The 26,900-nt window shown below is 31.6% G+C and overlaps 3 protein-coding genes and 1 non-coding gene across 8 annotated transcripts; 3 read left to right on the top strand and 1 right to left on the bottom strand.

Moving 5' to 3' along the window:
- The first annotated feature begins 9,101 nt into the window (after nucleotides 1-9,101).
- On the top strand, nucleotides 9,102-13,438 carry LOC126678937 (uncharacterized). Of its 2 annotated transcripts, none has more exons than XM_056106058.1 (5): nucleotides 9,102-9,212; nucleotides 9,886-10,086; nucleotides 10,330-10,415; nucleotides 10,601-12,149; nucleotides 12,653-13,438. In XM_056106058.1, the coding sequence occupies exons 2-5, from the start codon at nucleotides 9,927-9,929 to the stop codon at nucleotides 13,330-13,332; spliced, it is 2,475 nt and encodes an 824-aa protein (XP_055962033.1). In that variant the 5' UTR covers nucleotides 9,102-9,212; nucleotides 9,886-9,926; the 3' UTR covers nucleotides 13,333-13,438. The 2 variants fall into 2 exon arrangements, with proteins under 2 accessions (XP_055962033.1, XP_050229821.1); XM_050373864.2 differs by having other exon boundaries at nucleotides 9,102-9,391.
- A 280-nt stretch (nucleotides 13,439-13,718) lies between these two features.
- TRNAK-CUU (transfer RNA lysine (anticodon CUU)) lies at nucleotides 13,719-13,791 on the top strand. The gene has a single exon. It is a non-coding gene; the product is annotated as a tRNA-Lys (tRNA).
- A 2,883-nt stretch (nucleotides 13,792-16,674) lies between these two features.
- On the top strand, nucleotides 16,675-17,473 carry LOC126666306 (metallothionein-like protein type 2). Its single transcript, XM_050359321.2, has 2 exons — nucleotides 16,675-16,796; nucleotides 17,076-17,473. Exons 1-2 carry the CDS (start codon nucleotides 16,732-16,734, stop codon nucleotides 17,251-17,253), a joined length of 243 nt encoding a protein of 80 aa, XP_050215278.1. The 5' UTR covers nucleotides 16,675-16,731; the 3' UTR covers nucleotides 17,254-17,473.
- A 4,854-nt stretch (nucleotides 17,474-22,327) lies between these two features.
- Nucleotides 22,328-26,673, bottom strand: LOC126665665 (kinesin-like protein KIN-10B). Of its 4 annotated transcripts, none has more exons than XM_050358521.2 (12): nucleotides 26,304-26,673; nucleotides 26,054-26,222; nucleotides 24,862-25,288; nucleotides 24,584-24,789; nucleotides 24,180-24,469; nucleotides 24,048-24,105; nucleotides 23,661-23,748; nucleotides 23,246-23,574; nucleotides 23,123-23,169; nucleotides 22,948-23,032; nucleotides 22,827-22,865; nucleotides 22,328-22,572 (listed from the first exon to the last, which is right to left on the bottom strand). In XM_050358521.2, exons 1-12 carry the CDS (start codon nucleotides 26,516-26,518, stop codon nucleotides 22,477-22,479), a joined length of 2,049 nt encoding a protein of 682 aa, XP_050214478.1. In that variant the 5' UTR covers nucleotides 26,519-26,673; the 3' UTR covers nucleotides 22,328-22,476. The 4 variants fall into 4 exon arrangements, with proteins under 4 accessions (XP_050214478.1, XP_050214479.1, XP_050214480.1 ...); XM_050358522.2 differs by having other exon boundaries at nucleotides 23,246-23,547; nucleotides 26,304-26,672; XM_050358523.2 differs by having other exon boundaries at nucleotides 24,895-25,288; nucleotides 26,304-26,672.
- Between the last annotated feature and the right edge of the window lie 227 nt (nucleotides 26,674-26,900).

Below are 26,900 nucleotides of genomic sequence, written 5' to 3'. Positions count from 1 at the left end.
ATAAAAACTAAAAATTAAACTAAAATAAACTAATAAAATAAGAATATAATATGAATGTATTTACATAATGAATTGAATGATTCAATAGCCCTGAGCTGAGCTCTATTAATAAAGGTCTTGAAACTTGAATTTTACTATAAGTTAATCTCCTTTTAGGATTAAGTTTAAGTGTAAAGAAACACTTCTAATTCAAATTGAACTTTGATCTTTGATGCTCTCAATCTTCTAGAAGTAGAAGATTTCACCTTTTATGTTGTAAAATAATTCTGAGTCGAACTAATATCGATTCCCGACGGATGAAGTTTTCGTCACTTTTCACTTCAGAGATGATCCCGCCGGCCTCCAAATCTTGCCGGTTGTCAAGATGACTCAATGGCCGGCAGGGTTGCTGTCCAGATGTGATTCCTACCGGCCTCCCAATCCTACCGGTCGTCGGGATTGCTCATGGCCGGCAGGATTGATTTCAGCGCAGCCACCAACTTCGGAAAGACATAACTATTTACACACAACTCCAGATGACTTGGTTCTTGATTCATTGGAAAGCTTGAGATGTATAGTTTATTTCATACGAAGAATATAAATTCATCAGCGCTCTCTAAGTAATCTGAAATATCAAATCAAAAGGGTCAAACCTGCAAGCAATCTAATGCGACGTGCAATTTGTCAATCTTCAAAACTTCATAGGCTGAGCTAGACAACTTCGAATACTGTAATTCTTGATGTTTTGGAAAGTATACGATGTATACAATAATTAATATGCGGAGCACTTTCTCATTTGAGGTCTTGAAGAAGAACAAAACTATCCATTTATAAAGAAGGATGTATTTAACATATTTTCTTCGTTTTTTTGCAAATTATTTTGATTCTCGGTCTTGACTTTATTGCATAAATCACCTAAAAAATAACACATATCCAAGCATAATATCCTCAAAATAATAAATAACGCACACATTATATTTAGAAAAGGTACTATACAAATTAAGCGTATTAATTGTTTTTAGGCCAAACCTATCTAGAGGTCCCTGTACTTTACAGTTTTTTCCGTTGGTCCTTATATTTCATTTTTGTATTTTCTGGCACCTCTACTTACTCATTTTTTATTTTCAGGTCCTTTTTGAGTTTTTTTCTGTCCTTTTGTGTGACCGGAGGAAAAAAAGATTGTAAGTAGAGGGACTGGAGGAAAAAAAATTATAAGTACAGAGACTGAAAAAAACTCTAAAAGGACCTCAAAATCAAAAATAGGTAAGTAGAAATACTAGATAATACAAAAATAAAATATAAGGATCTACGGAAATAAAAGTGTAAAGTACAGGGGCCTTTATATGGGTTAAGCCTTGTTTTTAATTAATTGATCATCTATTTAATAAAATATAAATAACGTCTCAGGGACAAAATAAAAAGAAATTATATAGTACAAAAAATTTAGGATATGTTATGCCTAATATGAAATCTATTGTTTATCATAATTTTGGTTAATAATCACCCATGGCTCCTGACGTTTAAAGGTCCGATCACAAAACCCTCTGATATTTAAAAACGATCACAAAACCCCCTGATTTTTGTAGCCGCTCACAAAACCCCCTGAGACCAAACAATCGGCGATTCTTGAAAAAATGCTGACGTGGCGGCGAGTTTTTTGTGTCAGACCCAACAAAAATCTGGCTTCATGTGAGCCCACGTCAGGTGTCAGGTGACAGCTCACCAAAAAATTTAAAATACCCCTAAAAATTCAATTAAAACAAATTAAACAAATACCCAATCCAACCAAACCATTCAAATCAAGTCTAATTTAATTTGACCAAACCACTTCACCCCTAACCACCACCCACCATCCTACCATTCTCCAGCCGCTGCTCTCTACGGCCGAAATGTTTTACCGGCCGCCATCTTCTTCTTCCACATGTTCTTCATCAAGAACAAACCCATCAGGATATATTCTTGATGAAGAACATATTGTCTGTTCTTCATCAAGAAGAACAGCCCAATCAAGAACAACCCAGTTCTTCATCAAGAAGAATACACCCAAATCGTGTTTGTTCTTTTCGACGAAGCACATCCCATTTTTTCATCAAGAAGAACAAACCCGATCTAGGTTTGTTCTTCTTGACTCTGTTTTTGATGAAGAACGGATGAAAGAAGAAGATGGACGGAATTTTCCGGCCATTGAGGCAGTGGTGGCCGGAGATAGGTGGCAGTGGTGGCCGGAGACAGGTTGTTAGGAGTGTAGTGGTTAGGTTGAATTTAATTGGGTTTGGTTTAATTGGATTTGGTTTAAGTATTTTTTTAATTCTTTTAATTGAATTTTTGGGGATATTTTTGGTTTTTTGCATTTTTTGATGAGGTGTCACCTGACACTTGACATGGGGCCAGATTTTTGTTGGGCCTGACACAAAAAACTCGCTGCCACATCATATTTTTTTCAAAAATCGCCATTTGTTTGATTTCAGGGGGGTTTTGTGAGCGCCGACACAAAAATCAGGAGATTTTGATCGTTTTTAAATATTAGGGGATTTTGTGATCAGATCCCCAAAAGTCAGGGGTTATGGGTAATTATTAGCCTATAATTTTAGTTACAACTTCCATTAACAAAATTAAGATTAAATATATTTTTAATCAATGAAGAAAGAGCATTTTCCACCCAAAATATAGAAGGTGAACAAACCAGTATTTTAAAAACCGAACTGATGGCCACCAATTTTCGGTTCAACTGATTGAACTGGTTTTGACCGGTTCAACCAGTCTAATAAAGTTTAAAAAATTAAAAAAAAATCTAGTTCACCGGTTTTTTACCGGTTCAATCCGATCCAACCTGGTTCAACACTCGAGTTTTACCGGTTCAATCCGGTCCAACCCTGTTCAACCCGGTCCAACCAAAAAATCTGTTTTTTTAGTTTTAAACCGGACCACTGACCGATTCGTGGTTTAACCACACTGGAACAAACTGTGTAGTGTTATTAGTAAAAATGATACTAAATCTTTGTATTCTATTTGATATCATACCGTTATTGTAATTAATATTTTTTCGGATTTATAATTTTACTTTTGTTTCATATCAAACCTTTTTTTATAAAATTCAAACCTCTTATATCTGATGTGGCAATTATATTTATTTATATATATATATATATATATATATATATATATATATATATATATATATATATATATATATATATATATATACACTCTTTCAATTCATATCTTACAATATTATATTTCTTATGAAGTAACCTTATATTTATTTGATGTGATATCGGATGTGAAGCATGTAAGAATGTTTTCAGTCCGTCGCCATATCAAATGTAGAAAGCCTAAATCCTATAAAAAAAAAAAGTTAATCCGAAACAAAACTAGAAGTTATAGTCTAAAAGAAAAAAATTAATCCGAAACAAAATTAGAAGTTATAGTCTCAAAATATACAAATTAGAATAACGATACCATTTTAAAAAATTATATAAAGATTTGGTATTAGTTTGACTAATAACCCAACATATGTATTCGAAAGTAAATGGGTTGATAAAAAAAAAAAAGGAAAATGCAAATGGTGTTTAAAAATGAATGTTTTTTTTAATGAATTTCTGGATAGGTAATTAAATTTATTTGAAAAATGGAAAATTTAAGCAGCTGGCATTATGATGTTCATAATCATATAAATATACCACTTGTGTATGCAAAACTCAACCCTCAACAAACAAACAAAAGAAAAGCTGTGTTCAATTGAGTGCAAATGGTATAAAATAATTGTGTGGGCAGATAATGAATTATGCTCTCATAAATTTATATATATTTATATATTTATCCAAATCTTTCTCTTTTGCGATATTTGACCATATCACTTATATTATATAAATAATAATTCTATAATCTTTTTTCTTCAAACTTCTATTATAACAGAAAATAGATAATGAATTTTGTTGGATTGTGTTTTTCTTTTATATCTTTTTAATTTTATTTTTAACAATCAATTAAAAACATGTAATCGTGTTTATTAGTGTGTAGGACATTGTAAAACACTTGAGGCACTATTCAAAGCTTTCTAACGAGAAAGAAACAAAAGCTTTTTCGCGAGTGCGACTAGGTTATGTCACAGGCGTGACTCTTTGATTACGGGGACAACGAAAGCTCGTCCTCAGTCGCAATCCTAGGGTTTTAAAAACCCTTATTCTTGGCTTAGTTACAGGTTTGACCTCTAAGAGTAACGGCCACAATACACATTACGGTTGGACGTCCAACAGAATAATTCGAATGTCCCTAATGAACGGTACATGTTAGAGAATCATTGAAGAATTTAGGCTAGAGTTTAGGTCGCGGGCGCTGCATATACTTTGGCAGGACAATTTTTGTTTTTTTATGACTTAAATAAGGGTTGCTGGCGGTTATAAGTAGACTCCACAAACATTATGTAAGGGTTATAAAAACCAATCTCCTTACACTTACAATTCTCATACTCTATACTCATCTTTTGTGTGCATCAATTTCATATTGATCTCTTTGTTTTTGTGTTGGTAAACATTCATTGCTTTACCATTTTTGTAGGTTCTTCATAAGTCTTGAAAAATCAATTATTTACAAGTTAGAAGACATATTAATTTTAAAAAATCCATTCCATCAAATTATGTACAAGCTTAAGCACAATTATTAGTGAATTCTAAACTCTCAAATTTTTATTGCGTATTGGACCTAGGATTGAATTGATCTGAACCATTTTAAAAGTTATTTGTCTCTATTTCTCGAAACTCTAATCTTTTATATTATTTTTCATCAAAATTTTAATTTCTTAAACAACCATAATTCCCCTCCCCCCCCCCCCCCCCCCTTAGGTTGATTTGGGATTTTGATTCGTATCAGATCTAAGTTGATAATTTCATTTGCTTAATTGTGAGTTGAGTTCTTCGATTCAAATAACAACCAGAAATTTCTCAAACATTCTTAGACCTTTTTTTGATGAAACAAAATATTCTAATTGTAAGTTCTACATGAAAAACTACCTCGATATAGATGACATCAATATATGGAATATTATGCTTAAAGGTTTTGATGCTCCAGTCAAGTACCAAGACAAAGAACATTATCCATGGCAAAGAGAATAATGGACAAAGGAGCATAAAAGAGCAAATGCTTTTAACGGAAAGGTTATACGTGTTATTATATCTTTTTTATATGGAGAAGAAATGTCAAGAGTTCAACATTGTACTAGTGCACAGGAGATGTGGAAAATCCTACAGAACCACCATGAAGGCACAGCTCAAATGAAGGACAAAATGGTTGAACTTTTCATTGATAAATATGAGACATTCAAGTACAAGCCAACAAGAATTTCACCGATATCACCAACCACCTTCTTGCTGTTTTGATAAACCTCAAGAAACTTTAAAAGCACTACGCTCTTCGGAAATTCAATGGTAAAAATTTTCATTCTCTACCCCTCTTGGAGTGGCAACAGAAGGTTACGACAATTAAGGAGTCTCAAAACTTGAAGACTCTAAGAACCGATGTGCTTATTAGAAATTGCTATTCCATGAGATGACATACAAGAAGAGCATACAAGAGGAAAAAGGCTAGAGAATTTCCTTGAAAGCTTCAAAGGTAAGTAAAGTATAAAATACAAAGAGTATGTGTGTAATGAAGATGAAGAAGATGAAATTATGCTAATGTCTAAAAAATTCAAAGAAATTATGAATAGAAGAAAAGGACAAGAACCAAGGCATGATAGCAAAAAGAAATCTTCAAACTTTAAGAAGTCCAAATTCAATGGAAGAGACGTGACTTGCTATGGATATAGAAAACTGGATCATACTAAACTAGAATGTCACGGAGGCGTCAAACATCTCTATTAAAAGGACAAAAAGGGCTATGTCCACTTGGGATGATGAGAACAATTATCAATTCGAGGATTGATGGCAAAGGCAATGAAAGAGCCAAACTTTATTTCATGGCCTTTAAGAATGATCCAACACCTAAGGTAACACCCTCATGTTTTCTATTTTGGGATCGTATTAGTGTTTTTTTAATAGATATAAATATACAAGATATAATACTATTACAGTTACAACATTGACATATACTAATGGTTACAAATATTCCATACACGTTGTTATACGTTGAATGCATCGCTTTACGAAACTCACCATCATGGCGGAACGATGCCGTAACCACCGCTTCTAACGCTTGTAGTTTTATCCAAGACACCCTTTCGTACATCTTCAATAAATTATCATTTTATGCTTCCATGGAGGTCGAACCCAAGACCTCTTGATCTTGTACCTCACTCCTAGTAATTGAGCTAGGAGGTCATCAGCTGTATTAGTGTTAAAACACATGCTTGTTTAAGTGTTGTTGAAAATATTATTAAAAATAATGGTAGTATGATTGATGTTATTGATGATGATGATGTTGAACAATGTGATAGCATGTGAAATAAGCTAACCGCTAAATATAGTGATTATTATGCCAGAAGAAAGTTTTAGAAAGAAGTCTTAATGACAAAAATTGATATTTTTAATTTAAAGAAAGAATTTCAAGACATAAAATCTTCTCATGAAATACTTAAATTTTCTATACAATTTATCTTGAAATAAAATATTAATATTTTGATTAAGGAAAATGAGAAATTGGAGAGTGAAATTTTTCACTTAAGTAACTCTATCTTAAAGTTTCAAAAAGAAAAGAAATCTTTAAGCATAATACTCTAGTTTCTAAAATAATTTGATTTCCTAACTCAATAAAGAAAAAATAAAGAAAATACCTCATCATTCTAATGCTTTTATTTTTTTACTCTAAAGCATGTTTATATTATAGTTATACCTACTTTTTATTAACTTTTTACTCTAAGTATATATTTTTACTTATCATATAACAGCTGCCATATTTTTAATATTTCTCTCTTTTTCCTCTCTCTTCTTCTTCTTCTTCTTCTTCTCCTCTTCTGTTTTTTTTTCTTTGTTAATTTTTTCTTCTTCTTTATTTCTTCTCCATTTTTCTTTTTTCACCGTTCCTTCATCGCTTCGCCGCCGTTTTTTTATCGCTTCGCTGCCGTTTCTTCATTGCTCCACCGTTGCTGCATTGTTCATTCATATTTTATTTTTTCTTTAATTCATGGTGATTATTGCGGTTTTTTAACATTCAGATATAAATAAATTACTCTTGAATTTGTTTTCAATTTTAGATCTAAAAATCTGCATGAAAAAACGTTATTATGATGGAAAAATGATTTTCTGCACAAAAAACGATATTCTGCACAAAAAACAGCATCTGATTATCATATGATTATCATAACACTGCAGAAAAAAATAATTTTTTTATATAAAAAAAAAAAAAACAGTCTCTGATTATCATATGAGTATCACTGTATTATCATGTTATTATCATAACACTGCATAAAGAAAGATTTTCTACAAAAAAATTGATTATCATGTTGTTATCATTGTATTATCATCTCGTTATCATAATATAATCATATGATACCGAGATGATAATGTATTGTTGTGCCTAAATGATAATGTTATGACAATGACATGATAATAAAGTTATGATAACAGTATGATAATATGATACCTATATGAAAAAAAGTTACATAAAAATTATGATAACGAGATGATAATGTGGAGAAAATAGTATGATAATGAAATATAATAAGGTCATATTATCATACTATTATCTGCACCTTATCATCTTGTTATCATATTTTTTTGTAATTATTTTTTTCATACATGTATCATATTATCATGCTATTATCTTCACATTATCATCTCGTTATCATAATTTTGTAATTATTTTTTCATACAGGTATCATATTATCATAATATTATCTTTACTTTATCATCTCATTATCATAATTTTTCTGTAAATTGTTTACATATATGTATCATATTATCATACTATTATCATAACTTTATTATTTTATTATCATCTTGTTATCATACTGGTGTCATGAATCTTTTTATAATTATATTTTCACGTACGTTATCATCCAGTTATCATAATCTCATTATAATTCATTATCATCTAGTTATCATTATCGTACATTGTATTATCATAACCTTATCATAATCATATAATGTTATGATAATGTAGTGATAACAACATGATAATCAGACGCTGTCTTTTAATAAAAAAATTATTTTTTTCTGCAGTGTTATGATACTTGCATGATAATGCAGTTATGATACTCATATGATAATCAGAAGCAGTTTTTTTTTTCAGAAAATCATTTTTGTGTATAAAAACGTTTTTAATGCAGATTTTTAGATCTAAAATTGAGAAAATTCAAGAATAATTTATTTAGATCTGAAAGTTAAACAATCGTATTAATCATCATGAGTCGAGGAAAAAACGCTAAAATTGAATACGAAAAACGGCTGAGCAGCGGCGGAATGATGGCGGAGCGACGGCGGAGTGATGAATTAACGATGAAGAAGTAGAACAAAAATGAAGAAGGAATAAAAAAGAAGAAGAAAAATGGCGGAAAAAAAAACAGAGAATGAGAAGAAAAGGAATGGAGAAGAAAAAAAAAGGAGAAAGAAAAAAAGTGACAGTTGTCACTTAAGAGTGGAAATAATATGGTTAGAGTAAAATAATAATAAAAAATAGGTATAATTATAATATAAATAGGTGTTAGAGTAAAAAAATAAAAACATTAAAATGGTGAAGTATTTTCTCTATTTTTTTTTGTTGAGGTAGGAAATAAAATTATTTTTAAAAATAGAGTATTTATTCTAATTTTCTGTAATATTTGTATCTCAAAGCGATCCAATTATAATTTAGACTTAACTATAATCACAACGCCGCTAACTCAAATGTCACCACATTTGTAAGGCCTCTTTGAGTATGTGTCCTAATTAATGTAACAACCCTTGACAGGTGCACCATTATCCCAGGGACAAAAAAAATAAACCTAAACAGCAATCGACGTATAAATGGATGGATGGTTGAGATGAATTACCATGGAAGTCAGACGTAGTATGAAAATCGTAGAATAGCAAAACCCAGTAAGACTCACAGTTAAGTTAGTTGAGAAAAACCGCGCAATTCATAACCGAAGAAATAGCACAAAATAAAAGGAAGAGAAAACAATTTATAGAGCTAACCCAAAAGTAGAAAATAATTTTAGAATTGAGGAGAGATTTTGTTTCTTGTTTTTTTAGGACCAGACATAGAAACATCATTAATTATTCCTAAATTCAAATAACCTGGGTTTGAATTTCGTTGTCAAGGTAAAGAAATTCTGACCCTTTTTTTTTTTTTTTCTTTTCTTACGGGTATATATAGGCTGTTTGTTTCTCGGGAAATGTTTCTGTAAATCAAATAGAGAGAGGATCAAACGGAATGCAGAGATTTTGTCGAATTTAATGGCTTGGCTGCATTTTGTGTGAGAGCCGAAGGGAATAGGCAGGTGGGTTTTAAATGTTTTTTCATAATTATTTGATGGAATAATATAAATTGAAAAATTCCCATTTTCCCCTTTTTTGCCCTAATTTCTTGTTTTCCTTAGATTGGGAATTTGTAGAATTAAGTAACATAGGATTATGAGTTTTGTTGTATCACGGATATGGGAAACGGGACACATGGACACGGCCACGGACACGGAAGAACAGTGTTTTGTCCGTATCCGAAACATCAAGTGTCTGAAACGTTTCCTAAACGAGACACGTTGATTGAATGAAGTGTCTGTGCTACCTAGATGATACCCTTCTTTTGCTGGCTATTTGTGAAGAATGGGAGCTCCTTTTTTGACCCTTTTGGTTATTTTCCTTTATTCATGATTCCGAAATCTTTAATGATTCAGATTAACAATTTGTTGCAATTTTGATTGCCAGTTTAATAGAATTGGTCAGTTTTACCAATTTGAAATATTTTATGAATATGTTTGGCTACATTGGCTCTCAGGTTTAAGAAGATTGTATTGTGAATAGAGAAGACTATAAAGCATGGGAAAGAATATGCAGCACAGTGACTCTGTGATGTCTATTCAGAATGGCCCTCCAGGATGCATGTGGGGTGTGCTGCATATACTTAAATATCACCATTGGAGTCACATTAAGAAAAAGATTCCTTACAAGAAGGCTATCAATGGGAGATTTTCGTGGGGTATGCAATCGATAAGTTCTATTTATTCGAAATTTGCTTTATAACCCTAACTCTTGTTTACTATGTAGCACGGAAACGTTCTAATGGAAAATACCGGAACAGGAGAAATTTCCGTGCAATATAGCTTGTTTACAATGCTGCATTGAAAGTCTTCTTTCTTTAATTTTTTTAATGCTCAATGATATGTTAAATGGCGTTGAATTGTCTGATTGTGTGTATCGATAATTTTTCATGTTTTTCTAGGAGTTGCGAATCCTGGAAATGATATGAAAGCATCAAAGAGCGATGGATTACTGTATGATCACAGTTCTGAAAACGAAAACCCTAGTGTAAGTTGGTTAGAAATGAGATTCTTTTTACAAAATGTTGTGCATTTACAAAAGTTTACTGCATATTACATAAGGATGCATCTTTTAACGATCCAAGATTGCGCTGTTACCGTTCACATATGCATAAACGTGTATTTTGTGTGTTTGACTGACTATAGAATGGTATCTGATATAAGAACTATCAGGTTGATGAAAAGATGACACATTCCTCCCCAGCGGCCAGAAACTCTGTTAAATCTCGGTTAAAATCACTCATCTCAGAAGAAGTGTATAAAATGAAGGGTAGACATCGTAGTACCTCATCGTGCACTTTGCAGTCACTCTTGATGCGAACAGATTCCATTCATCACCTAGATCCTTCGGACGAATTATATTTCCCTGCTGATATGGCTCTAGATTCTGAAAGTCCACTTTCTGCTAAGAATGCAGACAATGAGAGCTTTTTCTCTCCCACCTTAGAGGATTCGAATGCCTACGAGGATCAAAATTCGGAAGATTGCAGCACCGTGTTAGGTGGGAATAACTCGAGCTTTGACGCTACTGGGAAGCAATTATTTGCAGATGACCCTCTTGTTCTGGAAAAATATGAAGGTGAAGGTCAAAATTTAGTTCATGAACAGAAACTCAATATGGGTGCTTCGACATACCAATCAAGGGAAATTTTGGATGCTTTTGATATCATAAACAAAAACAGGGAATATTTCTTGCAAGTCTTACAAGATCCAGGCTCTCCTTTTGCTCATCATTTCCACAATCAACAGACACGAAGAAGTAGAAGGGCGTACTCAAAGTCTCTGTCGTTCTCTTCGTGTAGCTCGTCCCCTTTTAGAGGATTTGGAACTAGAAAACTTAATCCTTTGAAGGAGACAGTTAAATCTGAGCTTCACTGTAAACCATATGGCCGCTCCCAGTCAATGCCATCAGTACTCGCAGAGTTCCAGACAACTCAGCGTAGGAAGAAGAATCAAGCTGTTATCAAGCGTTTCAAGAATCTTAAAGAAAAGATAAAACATGTGATTGGACAGAGCAAAAAAGAGAAGCATAGGATCGCATTGGACGGAATCCTAGACAAGATTCCTCGCGGTCAAGAGCTCCCCAAGGAGTTCAAAACTGAGAACCTTTTCGCGGGCAGAGATGATAATAATGACAGCCCCAGAAGTAGCTGTGAGAGTCAGCATTCTTTCTTTTCCGTCAACAAAACTGGATCGCATTGCATCAGCAGAACGCCTTCTCTGAGCGAATCACTAGATAAATACTGTCAATTGTACGAGTCTAGTTGCAAGGGAGATGTTAAACCCAAATATGTTGAGCCATTGAAATTGAAAAGTGAAGATTCAACTCAAAAAATTGCTTCAAATCCCATGAGAAGATTGTCTTCTTCACCTGAACTCAAATCTTACATCTGTTTCAATGAGGATTCTTCTGATGCCTTACCATCAGGTCAACAGGTTAGAAATACTGTGGATGCAAATGCGAGCACGAGTGATTTCAGCGAACAATCAGATTCAGGAAGTCTTGTAAAAATTGACAATCAACAGAACTTGGATAGCGATACAATGTTGGTTTATGAAGATCGTCAGGAGTTGACAGCTCCAGTTTCTGATATTGATGCCAATTTGAATTTAGTTAGTGATAGTTCGTCGGCGTCTCAGGATAAGCAGGATGCTGAACTGTCGGAACCAAATAGCTTTCAAGAGGATAATGCTAGTCGTGTCAGCTTTTCCAGTGCAGAAGGTATCATATTTTTTGGTTTAACAATACCTGCTGTTAGGGGGTTAGAAGTTCAAATCTTTTTCATGTCTCAGTTTGGTATCAGAATATAAATTAAACTCTAATTTTTATTTGAGACAGAGTACTTCACCACTTTCCAATTTGATATTCGGATTCTTCTGATGTGGCACACCGGTTGCCATATCAGTCGTCATCTGATGTGCCGCCTTGCGTAGCCGTATATACTAAGAATATGCTGTCACTGATCGCTATATGAACTTATTTTGATTTGAAAAATTTGAAGTATTCGACTTATAATAAAAATTAAATTTGTTATACTATTTTGATACAACTTTACTACCGAATTGAAATATAGGATAGAAATTTAGTACCGCCAGATTTTTATTCTGCTTTTAGTTTAGGATCTCGAGTTTAAGATGTTTAATGTGGAATTTAAACTAAAACTGATTGCATTTTATACTCCTTATTGAAATGGATGCTTTATATGGTGGATATGGATTTTACAGAAGAAGATTTGACACTGAGGATAAGCATTCCCTTCCGCGACGAACTAGATAACTTGGAGGACAAGTTAATCATGAAGGAGATACAAATAGCAGCAGAAACTGGAATTGACAACATAGAAATTCCTAACAAGTATAATATCCACTTTCAAGTAGGTGCAAAAGACAAAGCAGAATTTGATTATGTGAAAGACATACTTGAATTATCCGGTTTCAGCAAGAACGAACAGCTCGGAACATGGCATTCCGATGGACAACCGATGGATCCATCTTTATTCGACGAAGTAGCCGGCTGTATGTTTCTTGATCATCAAGAAACCTCCGGAATCGAAGAAGACGGAGGGTACCCGTGTTATCACTTGCTTCTGTTTGATCTAATCAATCAAGTGTTGATGGAATTGTATGCGAGATCATACACGTATTTTCCGACGGCTTTGTCGACACTTTCTCGGATTCGGCCTATGCCGGTAGGATACCGTGTGCTAGAGGAGGTTTGGGCAAACATAAGTGGTTACTTAAGCTCACCTCCGCCGGCTGAACAATTGTTGGATTATATTGTGAGTAGAGATTTAGTGAAATGTGATGGATGGATGAATTTACAATTTGATTGTGAATGTGTAGGACTTGAAGTTGAGGATATTATTTTTGATGATCTCTTAGAGGAGATTATTTCCAGCTTATGAGGCTTTTCAAGGTGGTGGAATATTAATTAGTTTATTTTGTATATAAAAAAATTTAGATAGGAAAATTTACTTTACCTACTATATCACATCAAAATTATTATTATCATTTTCGAGTTTGTTTATTTTCTCTTTATATTTTAATTCTATTTAATTGGAATTTTCACAGCCAAATTGGAATATCCGCTTTCGGTTGAAATTTCAATTATATAATAGTACCTAAATTGCGAGGAAAATGATAGATTTTTAAAATTCAGAAGAAAAATAATGTTTTGCACCTAATTTCAAAGAATATTTACAGTAGTACTCTTGGATATTTAAGAGCCAGACTTTCGTAAACCTTTTAAATATTCTATAGTTCTAATAAAATCTACTAGGGTGACATGGAAGCCCGTCTAGCTCAGTTGGTAGAGCGCAAGGCTCTTAACCTTGTGGTCGAGGGTTCGAGCCCCTCGGTGGGCGTTCCTCTTTTTTTGTTTTTGTCTTATTTTTTCTGTTTGTTTTATTTTAATTGTTTTTTTCTAATAAAAACTCATTTACTCCTCTAATGTAGCACAAAAAACTATAAATTGTCCAGATTAATATTTTTGAACAAATAAATCTACAACTTGACAAAGTTCGGACATTTTACCTTCAATTTTCTAGAAATAAATTAACAAACATACATTAAGAATAATTATTTTGAAAAAGGTAAACAAATTCAGTTTTATTTTTTGTTCAAACTACCAACTTAAATACTTTTGATTTTTTATGTGAAATGAACTTTTTGATTACTTTTCTGTTCTTATATTATGTTGACGGTAACGCTTTTAAATCCGTTAATAAATTATATTATTTATAATAATATAAAAATAAAATAGTTATAACTTCATAAAATGAAACTTAAAATTATTAATTTATCAAATAAAAAAATAATATTAAATAAATTTATAAGAGTTAATGTCATAAAAATTCACCAACTTTATACGTTTTTTCATTTTAATCGCACAGTTTAAATTTTCTCATTTTCATACACGAACTACCATTTGTTTTCAAATTCATGCACGGTGGTGAGGTGTCACGACTCCATTGGTGTAATTAGCTGAGGTGGAGGTCATTTTACACCAATGAATGAGTGCCACCTCAGCACCGTGCATGAATTTGAAAAAAAATAGTAGTTTGTGCATGAAAATGAGAAAATTTAAACTACGTGATTAAAATGAGAAAACATGTAAAGTTCGTGATTTTTTTTTTTGACATTAACCCAGTTTATAAACTATATTTGCTTTTTTAATTTAATCATGAACTTTAAAATATGTCAATTGTATGTAAGAAGTTGCATTTCTTTCAATTCGATACACGAGATCATAATATGCTGACGGGGCTGTCAAAAATGACTTTCAGCTCAACAATATCACATCAATGAGTATGAATCAAATTGAAAAAGAAAAAACAACTTCCTGCATATAATTTACGCATTTTAAAGTTCATGATTAAATTAAAAAGAAATTTATATAACATTATCCTTTAAATAAAATTATATTGATAGATAAATAAAGGCCGAAGGTACAAAACAATCCCTGAACTTTTCGAGAAAGTACAATACAGCCCTTTTACTTTTTTTCTGGCTCAAATCGATCCTTCAATTTTTTTTTCGAACAAAAAACCCCTTCCGTCTAAAATCTCCGTTAAATGATGACGTAGCACATAAGGAAAAAGTTTAAAAACATCCTTAATGTTTAAAAGACTTACCAATTTTATACTTATGAACTTTTTAATCATTTTCACCCTCCCTTTTCTTCACTTAAAAACCTCTAAAAAACCTACTTAATTTTCATCCTAATTAATTCTAATAAATACTAATAAGACTTAATTAAAAAAAACGAATTAATTTCAAAATCACCGCCGACTACCGAATCCACCGCCGGAACCCGCATATTCAATTTTTTTTAATTTTTTTCAATCCTCTTTGAGAGGATGAACAGATCGTTCATCCTCTTTTGAGTATGAACAGTGGTTTGTTCATCCTCTCAAAGGGGATCAATTTTTTTAAAAAAAATTGATTTTCTTCTGTAAAATTTTAAAAAAATTAGTTGAATTCCGATTAAATTTCGACGTGTCTAATTAAATTTCTATTGGTTTAAATGGACTTCGATGTGTTTAATTAGATTTTTAATTGTGTTTTATAGTGTTTAATTAAGTTTTAATGTATTTAATTAGATTTATATTTGTTTTAATTGTGATTCGAAGTGTTTAATTAAGTTTCTATTTGTTTCAATGTATTTAATTAGATTTCTATTTGTTTTAAGTGATTTTAACTTATAATTTTATTTAATTATAGATATTTAAAAGAAAAAGATGGTGAAATGTGTTAAAAAAATTAAAAGTATAAATTTGGTAAGTTTTTTAAGCATTAAGGCTGTTTTTGAACTTTTTCCATATTTGTCACGTCATTATTTAACAGAGATTTTGGACGGAAGGGGTTTTTTATTCGAAAAAAAAAATTAAGGGGTCGTTTTGGACCCAAAAAAAATAAGAGGGTTGTCTTGTACGTTCTCGAAAAATTCAGAAATTGTTTTGTACCTTCCGCCATAAATAAAATCATAGAATTCAAGTAATTGATAAATTTAAAATTTAAATTTATATTATTTAAATATTTTTATATATTAAGTGAGACGTGTTAATTGTGTAGTGTTAGTCGAGTATTTGTGTTAATTATGTTATTTGTTCGCTTAATATATTAATTGTGTCGTGTTGTATAATTTATTTAAAATCGGTGAGGTGTTGGAATTGAAAACTTAATATAATTAATTAAATGACAGAATAAATTAACACGATATGAACACAATCCGATAATTTATTTTTGCCAGTAACAGTGGTGCACTTTTTTTTTAAGAGCTTAAATTAAACCTTGAAAATGTAACTTTTCTTTGATACGCGAAAGTGCTAGTGGCCGCTCCAAGGGATGCCCCATACATAACAGGACGACACGAACACGATACTTTCCTTTCATGACCAAATGGACCCCACATCCTTATCAAAACCTATGGGTCCCACTTTTGATGGATCTAAATCAAGACGTACATTTTATTTTTTTCAAACAAAATAGTAATACTAAAATAAAAATATTTAAATCAGACGGTTACTAATAAATTGTCAAATCTATAAACGAAATACCAGAATTACCCTCATGATGATGCACTGGTACTCAGAGAGCGACGTATACGTGGAAGGAAGCTGGTAAAAAGTTGTTTTGGACTGATCTAAAATAATAATGATAAAGATATGACGGTATATCATGCCACGTGTACGGTTAGTTTCTACCAATCTCTCTCCTCAACTGCCTATATATTGAGCGGCCAATCCTTTGTGATTTTGTTATACAGAGAGTAATTATTTAATTTCATATCTAAAATCTTGAAAATGTCTTGCTGTGGAGGAAACTGTGGCTGTGGCTCCGCCTGTAAGTGCGGCAACGGTTGTGGAGGGTAAGTTTTTCTTCAATTTCAATTCTTGAACGGCAAATCTTTAATTTCTCGGCAGTACGAACATTTCATTCATTCAATCAATCTGTTCTGTTTTTTGAACACAAAACTTCATTTTTAGACTTTAAACCTTAAAATAACACTGTTTCGTCGTATCTGTGTCTGAATGTTCTGTTTTTTCGTGCCTGTGTTCGTGCTACCTGGGATCTCTATTTATTTCATTTTAATTTTTGGGTAGATCTTGTTTTATTGAATTGTTGATAAATTTTTTGAATTTTGCAGATGCAAGATGTATCCTGACCTGAGCTATTCAGAGAAAACCACCACTGAGACTCTTGTCCTTGGGGTTGCACCGGAGAAAACACAGTTCGGAGGCAGCTTCGAGATGAGTGTTGGGGCGGAGAACGGCGGATGCAAGTGTGGCTCTGACTGCAAGTGTGATCCATGCAATTGCAAATGAGAATGGCATTATTAGAAGTGTCTAATTTCTTCTCTCTTTATAATAACTATAGAGAAGAAATAAAATAGTAGTGAGTGAGTGTTTTTAATGTTGAATAAATTAAGTAGTAATGGCTTTGGTTAATTAAGTCATAGCTACTCGTTGGTTGTATAAAAAAATTTCGAAATTTTATATGCATGTTTATGTTTATGTATTTATCTATATAATGTTTTTTGAGTCATCGTCTCCGATATAATGTTGAAAATTTCAATTTTGTATTTGAAGTTTGAGTAGTTTTAAAGACATTTATGGGAAGGTGCAATTATTTTTTGCAGAAAGAATTATTGTACAATCTGAATTTGTTTTCAGAGTATGATTGGATGCACGTGAAATTGTGATAACAATCAAGGATGGTAGGATTCGAGGAATCTTTGGTAGGACCAAGTAGTTATAAGTGTCTTCAAAACTGGACTGGCTAGTCCGACCAGTTGAACCGTAGGTAGCATGAAAATAAAAATTGAAAACGGAAACGACATGAAACGGACACGCAGAAATGGTATTTTTTTTAAATGAAGGACATGAAATATGAAAAAAACGTGTATATAATAAAAAATATAGAGATATATTTATAAAAGTAAAAATTAAAAATTAAAAATGTTATATATATTAAATTTTATTTATATACTTATGTCAATTAATAAAATAAATTAAATATAATCAAATTTAACAAAATAATAAGAGAAGTTTTATTATAGATAACGTACACAATAAAAATTATGGGTAATAGAAAAAAAAAATTGTTGAGAATGTTTTAGGTTTTTTTATAGCTTTTTTATTTATGGAAACGGTCTGAAACATTTTCTTATAAATTTTTTGAAAGTTTCTGAGAGTTTCTCATTTTCGAAACGTTTCTGAAACGGGACACGCAACTTCGTTGAAGTTTCTATGCAAACTGCCAATGCCGCTTTGAACCGTCGCAACTCTCAGACTTAAATTATATAAAAAAATATTATGATAAGATAATGATAATATTACGTAAAATAATCTATGCAAAAATTACGTAAAATAATCTACGCAAAAATTACGAAAAAGTTGGCTTAAATGCACCAAAAATCATGAACTATCGCGTGTTTTTGGCATAAAAATACACGAACTATCCGATTATTGCAAGAATAACACGGACACCATTTTGGACATAAAGCGGCACCGTTTTTGACCTAAATCGACATCATTTTTTGTAAAAAATGTAAATTCGTGTTAAACATCAAAAACACGCGAAAATTGATGATTTTTGGTGCATTTAAGCCAAAAGTTATGATAAGACTATGATAAAGCTATGATAAGCCGCTGATAATATTATGATAAGAGTCTAATAATATTATGATAAATATCATAATGATAATATTATAATATGCTTATGATAATGGTTGTGAGGTTATGATAAAGTACGTAAAACAATTTTACATAATAAATGATAAGGTTATGATAAGGTTATGATAAGATTTATGATAACACTATGCGAATGTTATGATAAGGTTATGATAATATTATTTAATTCTGCATAAATTACGTAAAATAAGTTACACATAAAATTATAGTAAGGTTGTGATAATATTATATTAAACTATGTTAATAATCTGATAAGATTATGATAATATTATATTAAATTATGCTAATAATATGATAAGGTGTGATAATATTATGATAAGGTTATGATAAAATTATAAAAAAATTATTATTGTAATTAAATTATGATAATTCCATGATAATTATGTGATTATTTTGTTTTAGAAATGTTATTCAATTATGCATAAATTACGTAAAATAAATTTTGAATAAAAATATGATAAGGTGTGATAATATTATGATAAAACTATTGATGATAATAATATGATAATGTTATGATAAGTTATATGACAATAATATGATAGTGTTATAATAATAATATGATAATAATATAATAATATTATAATAATAAAATGATGATATTATGATACTATGACAATACTATGATACTATGACATAAAACAACTTCTCATAATAAGGTTATGACAATACTATGATAATATATTATCATAATAAGAGTATGATAATATTAGGCTTAATTGCATAAAAAAATCACCAACTTTCACGTATTTTTGATATTTAACATAATCTTTTTTTCTTGGCATAAAAAAACATCAACTTTTATTTTTGGTGCAATTAAGCCATAATAATAAGTGTGTGATAATATTATGATATTGTTATGAATAAGTTATCTAAATCTGCATAAATAACGCAAAATAAGTTATGAAAAAAATATGATAAGGTTATGATAATAATATGATAAGTTTATTATAAATTCTGATAATATTATAATAAATTTATGATATTTTAATGATAAGTACATAAAATAATTATAAACAATGTTATGTCTTTTTATCAAAATGTTTTTTTTTCTAATTTATTTTTATGATATATAAATCAATAATTAAAAGAACACATTAATTTTTTAAAATAACTATATCTAAAAAATGCAGCTACATTGCACGTGATTCATGCGTGAAGAAAGTTCGAATTTTAATATTTAATTTTATATTTAATTATAAACTCTTTTATATTTATATTTCTATCATCATTTTTTATTATTATATTCTTTCATTATTTTTTGCTTTAATAATATTTTTAACATTAAAAGAAAAAAAGAAAAAAATGGCATAACAATATTTAACCATCAAATAATATCAAGGCATATTATGAAATATTCATAAAAAAATGAGCAGAAAATTGCATTCCAACTTTATTTTGCTAATTATGTTTTATGAATATGTTGGTGCTTTTGAGTACAAGTACATGGTTGATGAGAGAGAGAAAAACGAAAGAAATGTGGTCCCAGAGAGAGATTAAACAAATGACAATTGTCAAAAAGCATGTATTTTTATTCTAGAGTAAAATTGAAATTGTTTTAATACGGAGAGTAAAAACATTGAAATACTAAAATCATGAAGTATTTTTGTTAATTTATAAATATTTTTACTTTTTAGATAAATATGTAATCTTCTTTGAGAGAATTAGCTAATTACCTAGATTAGAAAAATATTAGCATTTAGTAACCCTAAAATTATAACTTGATTTACATACCCCAAGCGTATCAACCATTTATTTTTTTACTCTGCTCTTCTTCTTCTTCTCTTCTCAGCTCATTTAAAGAGAAAAAAAAACAACAAATCAACAATTCAATTTAAAATCTCAGCTCATAACAATTCAACAAATTGATTTCTCTAATTCTATCATTACTTTTTAAAAATTTATTGTGACTTTCAAATTTAATTTCGATTCGCTCGAATTTTTAATTCCTAATCAAATAGCTTCAAATTTCACTCCGAATTCAAATCTAACGATCATAACTTTCTTAAAAAACAAAGAAAACTGTAAATTATTAATTTATTTGTTCTCATTAAAAATCTATTAAAAAAGGTTTCAAACGGTTTCAAGTACAGTTTCAATTACGGTTTCAAACCGTTTACAAAGGTTTCAAACAGTCTAAAACAGTTTTTAAAAAACGCTTTTAAACAGTCTAAAAAATAACAGTTTCAAAAAACAGTTTCGAACAGTATAAAACAGTTTCAAACCGTTTACAAAGGTCTCAAACTGTCTAAAACAGATTCTAAAAAATACTTTTCAATAGTTTATAAAATAACAGTTTCAAATAGTATCAAACAGTTTCAAACCGTTTACATAAAAAATAACAGTTTCAAAAAAACAGTTTCAAACCGTTTACAAAGGTTTCAAACAGTATAAAACAGTTGCAAACCGTTTCCAAAGATCTCAAGCAGTCTAAAACAGTTTCTAAAAAACACTTTCAAACAGTTTAAAAAATAACAGTTTCGAACAGTACAAAACAGTTTCAAACCGTTTACAAAGGTTTCGAACAGTATAAAACAGTTTCGAGAAAACAGTTTCAAACGATTTCTAAAATTAATTTAAAACATTTGAAAATCATGTCAAAATATCATTAATGAAGAACATTACGATTTTTTCAAAAAAAGCTGTAAAAAATTCCAAAAAACGATGCTAAAATAATTTAAAACAACATAGAAAGAAAAAAGTAGAAGAAGAAGAGAAGAAGAAGAAGAAGGAGAAGAAGAAGAAGAAGAAGAAGAAGAAGAAGAACTTTCTCATCTATCACCATCATATTATCTCTTAAACTCTTTTTTTATTCAAATTTCTTTATCTTGTAGTTCATTTGTATAATGTGGAAAATAGAAAAAGCAGATTTTAAAAAAACGAAGAAAAAAAAAGTTGCAGAGGAAAGAAGAAGAAGAAGAAAAAGAAGAAGAAAAAGAAAAAGAAGAGAGAGAAAAGAAGTGAAAGAAAAAAAAATGAGAAGGAAGAAAGAGAAAAAGGAGAGAGAAAATGAGAGAAGAAAAAAACGAAAAAAGAAAGAAGAAAGAGGAGAGAGAAAAAGGAGAGAGAAAAAAAAAGAAAAATGAGATATGCATGTTTTTAAAAGAAGGAGAGTAAAAATACAAATAAATTATTTTGCTAATTTAGGTACAACTAAAAATAATAGAAAAATAGAGTAAAAAAGTAAATTTTTGAAATTGAGGTATATAGAACAAATAAGTTAAAAAAAGGAGTGTTTTGTGCAAATTCCTCATCTTCTTTTCATTTTTTAATTTAGCCCACTGGCTGCAGCTGGGTGGATCAAATCCACACCCTCTAAAAGATCCACATGAGTGTTGTTAACTAGGCCAACACTCATTTATCTCTATTTTTTAAGATTCACTATAGTATAATGACTCTAAATATAAAATAGGGTTAATGTTAATTCGTGTATGAAAATGAAAAAATTTAAACTGTGTGATTAAAATGACTTTGAATTTTTATGTAAAGTTGGTGAATTTTTATGACTTTGATCTTATGGAATACTATTGGAGAGGATTTGCAAATCAAATTGACAATTGGGTATGTCGTTGGAGTTACCTTATTTATTAAAGTTGTTTAACATTAGTTATTCAATTCATTTTTGATGTCGTGTGCTACATATACGGCACAAATGTCCCCAAGACAGTTACATCTACGTGAATTAGATGAGTTTTGACAGTAAATTGCATACATGTAAAGATCCTAGCTTAGATGAAATTGAATTAAAATAATAAGCAATCTTAGATTGTACTAGCAAGTACACATATATACTACGATTATGCACAGCCAAAGCAAAGCTTACCAGTAGCCTGATTCACGGATGAAGTATCCATGTATTCAGCATGCAAAGTCTGTGACCAACTTGGGAGTAGTAGGCACCACTTCTAGCCTATCAAATATCCCTCTAGCAGCTTTGCTGAACATGTTCTGAGCCTGGAGTTTTCATTACTAGATTAGTTAATATAAAATACCCGTCTTCATGGCTATAATTCTAGTGGATTTGCCATTTGTTTGGTTCAATTCTATTCTAAATTCCACTTCGTTTGACATCAACATTATCAATTCTACAAAACTTAGAAAGTGGAGTTACTAAATGAATTCCACAAATTTTTTGGAATTCATTTGAACCAAGCAACACAATTAGCAAACTTTGATCCATAGACTCGATTATAGATGTGAGTTCTTACCTGCTTGGATGAAAGTCCAAGCTTCTCCAAATCACTTAACTGCACAAGCCAAAAGCTCCTTCAGTGTTACTTGTATAAACAAGAGCTTCCATAAAAGTCAGTAAAATAACAACAGACTCACCGCTTTTAAGGGACTGTCCTCCCTAAGTTCAACAATGTACTCTGCCATTTTCGCTCCAATCCCATTGATTTCGACTAGTTCCTCTCTGCAGAAGCCAATCGACAGTTTCAGTCTCTACCACAAAAAATGACGTACAAAAATGAAGAGTACTTTTTTTTTTGCTGATATTTCTTACCTGCTGGCTGTATTCAGGAGGCCAATATACTCTTCCACGAGTGAGCTCTATGCATCAAAATTTTACAAGTCAGAGGTAAATTTTAAGGGCATCAGGCATCAAGTGGTTAAATCATGTGGATACCTTCAGAGTAGCACTCATTGCATGAAATTTGTTCAGTGGGGTGCCTTCTGCTGCGAACTGATCATTTGCACGGGTCAGAGTAAATGGTGTAATTGGAGTTTTTGGCTCATAACCAACTGGAAATTTTTTCTCTGTGGACACTGCTTCTCCGTGGGTAAACCGGTTTATGTTTGAGTTGATGGGGGTGAGAACTTTCCTTAGAGGACTTTCCAATTTGTTTAATTTCTCGCTAACAGGAGATGCTATCATAGAGTTGTTTTCTTCTATGGCTGTCATTTTATGCCCTTTGTCCAGCGGCTCAGCTGCACAATTGACCAGTTCACAAGACTCTTCATTCACAGATTTGTAAAAGCATTAAATAACGTTTAAATTAATTCACCAATTCAAAAATAAACAGCTTCAAGTAATTGTGTACCTGGAAAGTCAATGGTTGATTGCACCACAGTTTCCATGCAATCAACACTAAAATCTTCTCTAATGTCCTCAGCAACAGACTGCATGCTCTGCAATTCAAAGTAAAATACAGAGTCATTATTTTCTCGTGCCTTGTGCTGAATTATAAGAGTACACTTCTAAACTATTGAACACCTATCCTGGGAAATACAACAAAAATTCTACAAAACTTATTTGGACAACTTCCATAATATCAAAAACAGTGCGAGTACTTCAATCAAAAATACAAACAAGTTACAGTTTCAAAATGTTATATTGAATGTCGACAACTCTACTGGACGTTAATCGAAGTAGCCAAAACTAGCAGCACTGGACCTAATGGTGAAAGTATAGTTAAACCAGAAGTTACCTGCAGCAAAGAATTCTGTACACCTTCAGTAAGATTTATGAAAGTCACCGATTTGGTCCTGCAAATGTATCAAGCATAAAAGTGAGCTAAAGTACATTAGCATTGTACTTTGAGATGAATGACAGCCTTTACCTCTCTTTTGTATTAGAATTTCCCTGATGGCTATTGACCTTTGCTTTTACAGAGCTTTGATAATTAAGTTTCTTGATAGAACTCGTAGGAAATGGAGAACCATGTGGACCCATTTTTTGCGCACTCATTATCTTGCCTTTGGATTCTCGCCAGACACGCAGTTTTTCCTCCATATCAACTTTGACCTTTGGAGTCTCAGGTTTTTTAGCTGAAGTAACAAAATTTGAGACGTGGCGTGACCTAGCTGCCAAGCTGACTGTATGAACAGATTCTTGATACTCTCCTGGATTCTATTGTTGAAATAAAGAGAAAAGTTAAAAAGGTATCACAATTACTATTAGATGCAACTAGGTAAACGCCAATGAAATTGATAATAATGCATGATAATACTTCTAGGTTCTCACCAAACAAGCAATCATCAAAGCACGACTGCTTCCTCCAAGAGAATCCTGTAATATGCGAGTCAGTTTGCTTTCTCGATATGGAACTCTTGGCTTGTTGTTATTCAGTGCATATATAACATTTGATAATGAAAACAATGATTGGTTAATCTTGGCACTTTCTTGTAGGCGTATCCCTTCATTGCAGGTCCTTCTGTTATCTTCATTACCTGATAAAACCAAAAATCATAATTAAGAAGTGAAAGACAAGATGTTAACTCAAATTATGTACATAGACCTACCCAAGATTAATTTGAGGTAGGTGAAAAAATGACCTGCCAAGTCTATAAGGTTAAGTTTCCCGGTTAAAACAGCTCCAGAGCCATCAGAGCAAGGAGTTGAAACACCAATCACAAGCACTCCATGGCTTCTACTTGATGCATCATTAAGACCAGTATGAGCAACTTTTCGCCTCTGAGTCCCAACAGAAAACACCTCTTGAAACTCAGATATAGAATTAACTGGGACTTTAGATAATCCTTTGAGGTGAGTTTGACCTTCTTTATCATCAAGAATTGAAATATCTTTTGCTTTGAGTTCTAATAGATCATAGCATCTGTCCATGTACACTTCATAATATGAAATCTCCACTTTGCTCCCTACACCTTGGCACATTGATAGAATAGTGGACATGGCCAGTGACATTAATCCTGGCAATTTATCAGTGCCCTGTAACATCAACCCAATTCAGACTTGAGCTCACTTTCACAGCAGTAAAAGAATCACAAGATACACTTGTTGGTGTATCTTATAGGAAGTAAAGCAATTCAAATTGAATTTCGTTACTAGATTTATCTCATCTAAAAAGAGGTTAAAATTTAGCAGAATGCTCTTCTTTCAACGGAATGGTGATATTTGACTTTGATTTTCTTTTCTTCTTTTATAGATTTGCTCCTTTTTACTATTTCAGCATAGCAATCATTCGAAAACTTGGATGTAATTCACGATATTAATTTTTGACTTAGACCTGATTCAGTGGTTTTCAAATCCTTCTGTTTAGAATATAACTTAAACCTAAGTAATTACAAGCTAATTGATATACATCCTCATCAAGAATAGCACTGAATGAAGATAAATCATGCCTAAAATATCATAATAATTGCCAAAATGCAATTGAATTAAATGCTTGCACATATATTATTTCACATAATACCTAAATTTCATGATATGTCCTCTCGTGTGATTTATAATGTGCAATTTGAAACACACTTAACGCCAAAAATTATAAACGAGGCACAGCAGCTCTAAGAGTTAAGTCGGGCCAAAGAAACAAATGCTATATCTATAAACAATTTTAACAAGATTGTAACATTAAATTCAAGAGATTCTTCAAGAAAAACGACTAAAATCAGCAGTAGCAGCTCCCAATCAAAGAAAAAACGCATAAAAACGTCAAATCCAAGAACCGAAATCAATTAAAAGAAGTATAACTACCTGCATAGTATAGGTCTTTCCACTACCAGTGGCTCCATAAGCGAACACAGTAGCATTATAACCCTCAAAAACACCTGGAATCAAACCCTTAACTTCCTTCTCATAAATCCTCGTGATACTGTTATCCTCTTGACCGAAAAATGAATCCAACTGATAGCACTCTCTCCGGCTACAAGGATGCAAATCCAAAACCCTAATTAATTAACCACAAAAAAAGGAAAAAAAGGAGAAATTAAAACTAATTACTCACCTGCTATGAGGATCTTGAAGAATTACAGTAACTTCTGATTCTCCGTCTTTGATCTCGGAGCTAGTGATTACAGGAATTTGGTTGTTTGATGCGGTTATTTCTTGAGGGAGAAAGGGGCGGACTCTCACGATTACTCTTACTTTCGAGACGAGATCGGCATCCGTGTGAGTTTTGAGAGATCTCGGCGTGTTTAAGCAACTGCTGTCCATTTCCATTAGAAGTAAAGAGATTAACAGACAAGGTTTTGATTTTGATTGTGCAGAGAGAGATAGTGGTGAAGAAAAGATGTGAAATGTATGTAGTCGACCGTTGGGAAAGAGGGATAGGGGTTTTAAAATTTGAAACTCATATTTCCTTATTTGTTTTTTTTTGGTTGAAATTTAACGCTCTAAGCTATAGAATTAGCCGTTGGGCTTTGTAGGCCCCGCATGGGTTTCTCATCTCTTCTTGGGCTAAATACACAAAGAGAAAAGGGTTTTTTACACAAACCTACATTGTCTAATTGTTTACTTTTATACATGTCATATTTTTCACTTATTAAACTACCATACACGGAGCTGATTATAACTTTTATACGGATCTTATATATTCAACTCT

The sequence above is a fragment of the Mercurialis annua genome, linkage group LG1-X (genome assembly GCF_937616625.2).
Source record: "Mercurialis annua linkage group LG1-X, ddMerAnnu1.2, whole genome shotgun sequence".
Taxonomy (NCBI): Eukaryota; Viridiplantae; Streptophyta; class Magnoliopsida; order Malpighiales; family Euphorbiaceae; genus Mercurialis; species Mercurialis annua.
The sequence above is the reverse complement of the archived record's forward strand: the minus strand, read 5'-3'. Positions and strand labels throughout refer to the sequence as shown.

Excerpts from the sequence above, each read along its gene's own strand:
- LOC126666306 (XM_050359321.2), top strand. The coding sequence starts at position 16,732 with ATGTCTTGCTGTGGAGGAAACTGTGGCTGTGGCTCCGCCTGTAAGTGC. Across the intron at positions 16,797-17,075 it reads TGCGGCAACGGTTGTGGAGG|ATGCAAGATGTATCCTGACC; the intron begins GTAAGTTTTTCT and ends TGAATTTTGCAG.
- LOC126678937 (XM_056106058.1), top strand. The coding sequence starts at position 9,927 with ATGGGAAAGAATATGCAGCACAGTGACTCTGTGATGTCTATTCAGAAT. Across the intron at positions 10,416-10,600 it reads CTGAAAACGAAAACCCTAGT|GTTGATGAAAAGATGACACA; the intron begins GTAAGTTGGTTA and ends AAGAACTATCAG. Across the intron at positions 12,150-12,652 it reads CAGCTTTTCCAGTGCAGAAG|AAGAAGATTTGACACTGAGG; the intron begins GTATCATATTTT and ends TGGATTTTACAG.
- LOC126665665 (XM_050358521.2), bottom strand. The coding sequence starts at position 26,518 with ATGGAAATGGACAGCAGTTGCTTAAACACGCCGAGATCTCTCAAAACT. Across the intron at positions 23,575-23,660 it reads ATCAACCATTGACTTTCCAG|AGTCTTGTGAACTGGTCAAT; the intron begins GTACACAATTAC and ends CTGTGAATGAAG. Across the intron at positions 23,033-23,122 it reads CTCCTGAATACAGCCAGCAG|AGAGGAACTAGTCGAAATCA; the intron begins GTAAGAAATATC and ends TGGCTTCTGCAG.